Source organism: Dromiciops gliroides, chromosome 6 (genome assembly GCF_019393635.1).
Source record: "Dromiciops gliroides isolate mDroGli1 chromosome 6, mDroGli1.pri, whole genome shotgun sequence".
NCBI classification, from domain to species: domain Eukaryota; kingdom Metazoa; phylum Chordata; class Mammalia; order Microbiotheria; family Microbiotheriidae; genus Dromiciops; species Dromiciops gliroides.
The window spans coordinates 176,192,890-176,202,385 of NC_057866.1; the positions used below are offsets into that span (position 1 = coordinate 176,192,890).

The 9,496-nt window shown below is 37.5% G+C and overlaps 1 protein-coding gene across 11 annotated transcripts in view; it reads left to right on the plus strand.

Moving 5' to 3' along the window:
• RAPGEF2 (Rap guanine nucleotide exchange factor 2) overlaps positions 1-9,496 on the plus strand; it is a 341,360-nt gene that overhangs the window by 301,629 nt on the left and 30,235 nt on the right. For all 11 annotated transcript variants that reach the window (XM_043970280.1, XM_043970281.1, XM_043970282.1 and 8 more), the window contains 5 exons: positions 3,124-3,281; positions 5,030-5,270; positions 6,804-7,187; positions 8,814-9,025; positions 9,107-9,230. In XM_043970280.1, coding sequence (XP_043826215.1) covers positions 3,124-3,281; positions 5,030-5,270; positions 6,804-7,187; positions 8,814-9,025; positions 9,107-9,230 — 1,119 coding nt within the window. The remainder of the gene's footprint in view (positions 1-3,123; positions 3,282-5,029; positions 5,271-6,803; positions 7,188-8,813; positions 9,026-9,106; positions 9,231-9,496) is intronic.

Here is a 9,496-nt window from a genome sequence, read left to right on the forward strand (position 1 = left end):
TGGAGGTAGAATTTGAACCCACATTTTTCCTTCCTCCTAGTCTTAACATTTTTCCCATAGTATCAGACAATAAGAGCTTGGACTACACTTGATTTTGGTTATGAGTCATTTATTAGGATATGTTGATTTTGTTATCCACATTTATGGAATAGAAAAGAAATAGTGAGGATCAAGAAAAAAACAAAAAAGTAATTACAGGAATTAATGGAAAAACAGGACCTATTAGGAATTAGTGGTGTTACTTTAAGAAAATAGATATTATTCCACCAAAACTACTGTCTCTCCAGTTACTAGTGATATTGTAATTGCTACAATCATTGACCTTTTCTCAATCCTCATTCTTCTTATATGGTTGATCACACTCTTCTTGAAACTTTCTTTCTAGGTTTGAAGAATAGCATTCTCTCCTGTTTCTCCTCGTACATATCAACCTGCTCCTTCTCATTTTCCTTTGCTAGATCCTCAGCCAAGTCATACTCTCTAATTGTAGGTGTCCCATAGGGCTCTGTACTGAGCACTCCCCTCTTTATATACTACTTCACTTGGTGATCTCATTAGTTCTCATGGATTTAATGACCTTCTTTATGTTGATGATTCTTAAATCTACTGTTCCTGCCCTAACTTCTCTGATAACCTTCTGACTCCCACCTCCAGCTGCCTTTCAGACTTCTTGAACTAGCTGTGCAATAAACATCTTAAACTCAACATGTCTAAATCTGGACTCATTCCCTTCTCACTATAAACCTTTACCCTTTCCAAACTTACTTATTGTTTTTAAGGGAGACAACATCCTCCCAGTCCCCTAGGCTCAAGAACCAGGTGTCATTCTCAACTTCTGTCTCTTACCACTATTCTACATCCAGTATGTTGCCAAGGCCTATCCATTTCACCTTTGCAACTTCTCTTGAATGTCACCAACCCACTTCTTTGATATTGTCACCACTGTGGGATAGGCCCTTATCACCTCATCACTGGACTATTGCAATAGCCTGCTTATTGTTCTGCCTGCCACAAGTCTTTTCCCTCTTCAGTCATCTTTTATTCAGCCGCCAAAGTGATTTTCCTAATTGGTCCATGTCACCCTCATGCTCAGTAACCTCCAGGGGCTCCCTATGACCTCCAGGATCAAATACCACATCCTCTATTTGGGGTTTAAAGTCCTTCGTAATTTAGACTCTCTCCACCCCCTTTCTAGTCTTCTTACACCTTACCTCTGTCTCTCTTCCACCTCATCCCCACCTTCCTTAATATTTAAACCAATGACACCAGCTTTTTTGCTGTTCCATGAACATGACATGAGATTTTTTTTTTTAATGACATGAGATCTTTGGGCATTTTCTGTAGCTATTCCCAGTTCCTATAGTGCTCTCCTTCCTCATCTCTACTTCTTGGCTACCCTGGCTTCCTGTTAGTCTAAGCTGAAATCCCACAGTCTAGAGGAATTCTTTTTCAATTCCTCTTAATTCTAGCACCTTTCCTTTGTTAATGCATTTTATCTGGTATATAGCTTATTTGTACATATTTGGTTTTTGTGTCTCCCATTAGAGTGGGAACTCATCTAGGGCAGTGACTTTCTTTTGCCTCTCCATGTGTTCGCTCCCCCCCCCCCATGCTTATCACAGTGACTGACACATAATAGTTGTTTAAGAAGGGCTTATTGAATTGGCTGTGTATCCCAAAGTAGCTCAATAACTATTTTTACATACTGCTTTGTGATTAGAATAACAATAGCCACTTTTTTGTATTGTTCAATTTATTTTTTTGTGGGGTTTGTTTTTTTTTTTGCTGGGCAATGGGGGGTTAAGTGATTTGCCTAGGGTCACTCAGCTAGTAAGTGTCAAGTGTCTGAGGCCCCATTTGAACTCAGGTCCTCCTGAATCCAGGGCCTGTGCTCTATTCACTGTGCCACCTAGCTGCCCCGATAATTTGCTTCTTATAGCCTCCCCCAATATATTTGATGTCAGAACACCTTTCTCATTACTTTCCATTTCCCTTAAAGTACATAATATTCATTCTTCTGCTGGTTATTTTTTAATAGAAAAGACATAAATGGAAGATGTGGCCGTGTCATATGACATTTGGCAACTTAGTATATGCAAAATATTATTCATCATTTTTTCAATAGTCTATTGTTTACATTACTTAATTCTTCCTATTATCCAAGCATTTGTGTAAAAATCTCTAAGAGATTTTACTAATGGCCTTATGGATTCAGTGTTCTTATTGTACTTTTGAGAAAGTGGCCCCAAATAGAAAAACAATACAGAGCCAGCCTTCCTTCCATAGTTATCTAGAACTGGCTAAAGTCTTAAAAAATAAAGATATTCATGCCTAAGACATTAATAAGGTTAAAAAAAAATTTATTTATGGGCAAAGAAATGACTTGAAAGAATTTCAGTAGATTTCATTTTTTTTTTTCCAGAATCCAAGAGATTTCAGTTTGGGTCTCCTAATTAGCAGTGTGATAATGTATAGTCTGTCCATGAACTACAATAGAATTTCTTACACTAGAATTTTTGTTGATATACTTTCCTAAGGGATAACTTGGAAGAACTAATTTGTGGATTTCTGGATCATCTTCTCTTCCCTCTTACTTGTCTTGAAGACAAGTAAGTTATAAAGCTCTTCAGTGACCTGATATAGAAATATTTTATTTGCCAGTTGAAACTGAACAAATATTCCTAATGAGTTTTTTTTTCTATAAGTGTATTTCACTTAGTCACCAAACCAATATCTTTTGACTTTTGTGCCATTCTAAGAAATTTGCTGTCAATAACTGGTCATTTTCTAATAGTATTAATAGTTCCAGTGATAGAACCATTTATTGAACACCAGGTGTGTGTGTGTGTGTGTGTGTGTGTGTGTGTGTGTGTGCGTGCATGCGTGCGCGTGTCTCTGGTTGGGAAGAATTCAGTTCAGAACCATTGTGTCATGCAAGTGAAAAATGCCAAATTCTGTTGGGTCTAGAAGAACCAAGTAGATTAAGTATATGTGTTCATTACAAAAAGATTTTTGTTATTGTTTGGGTTCTGTAATGTGGATATTATGTGTCTGGATAGCTCATAAAAACTGACATCATTTTGAACTGCTGATGTACTCTTTGCTATTTTATTCCTTGCTCAGTGATATTGGAATTGGCCAGTCTCAAGATGATAGCATTGTAGGATTAAGGCAGACAAAGCACATCCCAACGGCATTACCTGTCAGTGGAACCTTATCATCTAGTAATCCTGATTTATTACAGTCACATCACCGCATTTTAGATTTCAATACTACTCCAGGTGAGCACCAAATTCTTCTTTACCTTTTGTTTTTTTCCCCTATCTGCCCTCTCTATCTTTCCTTTTAATTGTATTATCTATGAACATATAGAAGAGCTCAGACCTTTTGGAAAATCTCCTAAGCAGATGGATGTCATATATCTTTTCTCAGTGGGAAATACAGTCAGCCTCTTATAGCTCTTATGTTCTGTTTTTTTCCAAATTAAATTTCAAATACCTTCATATTTCTATTATTAAGTACTCCTTCCTTAAGAACTGTCTAGTTGCAGCAGATTCATTAAGTTAAAAAAGCATTAAAATACAGAGCACATGCATGGGCTCCATTGCATTGTGTTTGACCTTGTTGGTGACATTGAACTTCTCTGTCTCTATGAGGACCTCGGAGGTACTATAGTAAAAAGTACCACTTGCTGCCCCTTTCTAGAATATTACTTTATCTTTAAATATTGTACCTTTATAGATTTTATACTACTTCTTAACCATTCACTCATATATAAATTTAAAATTTTAAAGATATGTGGTGTTTCAGTAATAATATTTAATCTGATATCTTAGAAAGTATTTGAATTTCTTTTTAATAACATTTTTTAAAATTTCCAGATAACTAGGATGACCTATCACTTTTATGGTTGATGACCTCAATGTGTATTACAAAACTTTAAATCAAGAGTGCTTAACCTTTTTTGTGTCCTTGACCCCTTTGACAGTCTGGTGAAACCAGAAGGGTAGATCCCTTCTCAAAATAATGTTTTTAAATGCCATATAATACAGTACAATTACAACTGAACTAAAGGATTGCAAGTGAAATAAAGATGCAATTTCTTTTCTCATCCAAGTTCATGAAATCTAGTCACAGACTCCCTATGGTTCTGTTGATCCCAGGTTGAGAACCTCTACTTTGTATATTCAAGAACCCTGTTCTCCTGTTTGTGTTTTATCCTGCTTTGTCCCCGAATGAACATCATTTCATGTGTCCCCTCTTGACCTTTCTAAACCCAGCAACTATCACCACCAAGGGTTAGCCTGTCTTCAGATCTTCTTAGTTATAAGTAGTATCTTCCTTTTAAAATCTCCCCTTTAATTCTGTTCAGACTTTTTATGTATCAATATTTATTTTATTTGTGCATCTGTTTTATCCTCCCTATTAGACTATAAGCTTTTGGGGAATAGAGAGAGACTGTATCTTGCTTCATCTTTTTAACCCCAGAGTCTACCATAGTGCTCAGCATATAGTAGATGGATTAAGTGTATGTTGAATAGAATGAAGTAAAATAAATTGTGTAACAGACCACAGTATGAAAACCTGAATTAAGAGAGATTTGTATTTTAAATATTTGTTTTCGATAGGATAAGTTAAGTTTGCTGGGCCAATGTTACATTGAATTTACAACCATCACTCCTTTGATAATGATGTGATAGCTCCATGCTAATCCCTGGCCAGATCTACCAAAACATAATTTCATTCCTTTCTTGGGTTACTTGGCCAACTTTGATTCAAAGTCTATCTTCCTGCCTAAAGGTCATTGGCATATCTTAAAGAGCACGATTCTAGAATTTTTGTATCTTTCATCTGTATATAGATCAAATCATGACCTAGGAGAAGTGCAGTTTGAAGGAAGAAGAAAAAAAAGTATGGCATTATTGATCATAGTCAAGTTTTTAGGTCCTTTCCTTAAATTGGCTCCAAATGTTAATCCCATATTTCCTGACTGCATAATATTCATGCGTGACTTCTTTTTTTCCTTTAGATTTACCAGACCAAGTTTTAAGGGTTTTTAAGGCAGACCAGCAAAGCCGCTACATCATGATCAGCAAGGACACAACAGCAAAGGAAGTGGTCATTCAGGCCATCCGGGAATTTGCTGTGACTGCCACACCGGATCAATACTCCTTGTGTGAGGTCTCTGTTACTCCTGAGGGAGTAATTAAACAAAGAAGGCTCCCGGATCAGCTTTCCAAACTGGCTGATAGAATACAACTGAGTGGAAGGTACACAACCACACAACATCTTTTTTTTTTTTTTCCCCTAATTGCTTCACTTGCTCCAAAATGACTTAGGGTAATCATCCATGATTTTCCAGTAGGCTTTCTACTATAATTCCCTCCTCTTCCAATTTTCAGAGATGACTAGAGTGTAGTAGTCTTATAAATGTATATATTCACCAGCCCTTCCCCTTATTATTTTTTTTTAAATAAGCCTTCCTCCCCCAGGAATTATTTTATAACTAATAAAGTAAATCAATTGTACATTCTACAGCTTTCTTCTGACATAAATAATTACTTGCCCTGGGACAATGTGCAAATGGAAAGGCTGATTTCAATAAGTGTTCCAAGAAGGGCACCCAATATTCCATATCCACCTATTCTTTTTGGGGAAAGTGCCCTGGGAAAACTTCTGTCATATAAATCCATGAAACCCATGACTAGTTTCATTTTTTAAAAAATAGGACGTTAACCCTGCCATCGCTGAAGTAAGCATGCAACCAAATTTCTATAAGGAAAAAGTAGCAGCACTGAGTGAAAATAATTTCCAGAAGCCAGAAATCCTTAGTTCTAGCTCTATTTATAACTAGTCATGTAATAAATGTGTACCTCAGTTTCCACACCTTAATAATGAGAATGATTATAACAATTCTTGACCTTTGTTATATCCCCATATAGTTTACAAAGGGCTTTATATCCATTATTTAATTGGTAGGTGCAATAATAATTTGCTGCACTTTCCTTATAGGGTTATCAAATGAATCACTGAAACTTTGATATTTTCTTGTCTTTGGAGAATCTGTACTATAGGGGAAAGACATAAGATGTTTGGTATTTCAGTAAAATAAAACAAGCCTGTGTTCATCTCAGGTGAAATTCCCTCACACTGAATTTTGCCTATTGTCAGATAGTAAGATTTTGGTCTTTGAGACCGGGATGATAATTACCTGTCCTACTGCATAAAACTCCTTGGAGATCCTAGTTTCACTCTCATTAATCAGTTGAAAAAAAGGGGGGGAAACAATAGAGGAGCTCACAGGCCATCCTAGTGCCAAAATGCCTCCTGCTTTGGATGCAAAGGCAAAAAAAAAAGTGCTTTAAATCTTGTTTACTACCCTCTGGTCAGAACATTCTTTCCAGCTGAGAAAACTAGAATGAGACCCAGGGAGATCCACTTCAAAAGCTTTCCAGCCTCCTTTCCCAGAGCCCTTAACCTTGGTTCATTTGAATGAGAATAACTTTCAATTACATTAGGAGAGAAGGTAATAGAGGAAATTAAGTAAAGGAAGGAGAAAGAAATGGGGAGAAGGAGGGTAATTACTGTTATTTAAAAAGCAAATTCAATTTGATTTATTAGTTGAAAATTGTTGCCAGTGTCTACGTGGCACCATTATCTGTTGGGTGAGAAAACTGGCATATTTACTCCTGGAGTTGGAAAATGTTGTCAAGAGTCCCACGTGAGTTTTCATTGGAGTCCTTTCATAAAATATTGAATTATTCATTCTGAGGATTATTGCGTTGCTGTTTTATTTTGCATAGGTATTATCTAAAAAACAACATGGAGACAGAAACACTTTGTTCAGATGAAGATGCTCAGGAGTTGTTGCGAGAAAGTCAGATTTCCCTCTTGCAGCTCAGCACTGTTGAAGTTGCTACACAACTCTCTATGCGAAATTTTGAACTTTTTCGGAACATTGAGCCCACAGAATACATTGATGATTTATTTAAGCTCAAATCAAAGACAAGCTGTGCAAACCTGAAAAAATTCGAGGAAGTTATTAACCAGGAAACATTTTGGGTGGCATCTGAAATCCTGCGAGAGACCAACCAGCTAAAGAGGATGAAGACTATTAAACATTTCATCAAGATAGCATTACACTGTAGGGAATGCAAGAATTTTAACTCAATGTTTGCAATCATCAGGTAAGAGGACGAAGATGATCGAGTCTGTTTTCAGACTCAATCCAATTTGCAAATTCAGTCTAATTATCAGACTGAAGATTAAGATATATCTAAAGGGGGGCAGCTAGGTGGCACTGGATTCAGGAGGACCTGAGTTCAAATCCGGCCTCAGACACTTGACACTTACTAGCTGTGTGACCCCGGGGCAAGTCACTTCACCCCAATTGCCCCACCAAAAAAAAATGATATATCTGAAGGGATATTTGCAGTATAGCATCACCCCCTGTGAGTGGTGAAGTGAATAAGTGAACTCTACTTGTAAGCTCTTTCTCTGGTCTATGATCTTGAAGCTGATGATCTTATTAAGACAAATTTAGGATCTAGGTTTGGAAAACCTTGAATGGGATCATTTTACTACAAAATATTCATTGGCCTTGTTCTCTCCTACTCCTACTCCTGCACCCCATAGTGCCATGAAGGTATTCCTGGGTTCCTGGAGCCTTGACATGTGAGTGGGGTGATGTCATGGAGTGAGTGCTGGCCAATGAACTAATAGAGAATCTAATTGGAATTCCTACTCCAACTCTTATTGGCTGGGTGAGCCTAAGTAAGTCATTTCACCACTGAGCATCAGTCTCTTCGTTTATAGAATAGGGATACTAATATTCCTACTACCTTCTTTGCAGGGCTCATGTGAGGCTAGTGCTTGGTAAATGTTAAAATTTTATAGCAATATGAGTTGCTATTACTAAATTAGATAAGAATATGTCAAAAGAGACTGTGTACTAGCTAAGTTGGGGAAACATCACCAGAAAATTGACCACCCAGGTGATGACTTTTTTTTTTTTTTTTTTTTTTTTGCTATTTAGCCACAGCAATTCATAAGATGGTCTTCTACACGTTGGAGGGGTGGAAGCTTTGCCCTCACCAACTAGTACCCACATATCCATGTAGTCATGGTTGCTTGACATATATTTTATACATACATATATATATATATATATATATCTGTCCGTCCTCATACTGTGAGAACCAGGGCGCCACCCCCGCCAAGAAAGACATTGTGAGAACTAGGGTGCCACCCCCTGATGAGAAAGCATATGGCCTTTCTTAGGTTTCTAAGTTCAGACTAGCGTCCTGGAAGTTGCCTGGCATCCCAGAAGTTACCTCTATTCATAGACTGCCTTTAGGTCATGTCAATCAATGGATTTGAATGGAACCAACCAATTGGCTTAGAGCTGTGTGTGGACACTACCCCTCTTCTGGTCTGGCAGAGCTTCCACTTGAGGAGACTGAGGATCGGGCTCTTTGGTTCAGGAACAAGCTCATAGTGGCAGGAGGAGGAGGAGGGTAGACAGGTTTCCTAACTTTTGGAAGTTTACATGTTCTCTCTTGGATAGCTAGGTGAAGGCAACTTTCCCTCTCTCTCTTTGCTAACCCCTAATATACTTGAGTAAATGTTTAAAAGCCTAAACTGTTGTTGAATTTATCAGTAAATCTTAGCTAGTTTCTTTCCGCCCCCCTCCCCCCCAACTGGGTGGGGCAGGTAAGGACACACATTAGATTTTAAACATCACGATACACTTTGTATGATATGCATGGTCATTCTGAAGTGTCACCTAATTCATCTTTTCAATTGTCTCCCAGTGGCCTGAACCTGGCACCAGTAGCAAGACTTCGAACAACTTGGGAAAAACTTCCCAGCAAATATGAAAAGTTATTTCAGGATCTCCAGGACCTGTTTGATCCCTCTAGAAACATGGCAAAATATCGTAATGTCCTAAATAGCCAAAACCTGCAGCCGCCCATTATTCCTCTCTTCCCTGTAATCAAGAAAGATCTCACATTCCTTCATGAAGGTAAATTGGAAATCTCAGAGTTGTTTTTTTTTCTTCTTGGGAGTTTAGAAGTAAACACCGTCCTGCTTTCTTTTACTACAGGAAATGATTCAAAGGTGGATGGCTTGGTTAATTTCGAAAAGCTGAGAATGATTGCAAAAGAAATTCGCCATGTTGGTCGAATGGCTTCAGTTAACATGGATCCAGCTCTAATGTTTAGAACTAGGTATGTTGTTCACCTTTAATAGCACATAATATACCTTCAAGGTTCTCCAGCCTCTAAATTAAACTCAGAAAAAATATGAGCATTGTGCCCTATTTGCCCTTTATTGAAAACTGTATTGGAACATGGTAAGCCCCTAGCATAAAGACCTTTAAAGAATAAAATGTCTGAAATAGCACCAACCACACTTTTTAACAATAACTAAAGGGTATTTTGTCATTGCCATCATTATTTTTCTTTTCATTTTATTGTCTCTTATATTTAAAAAT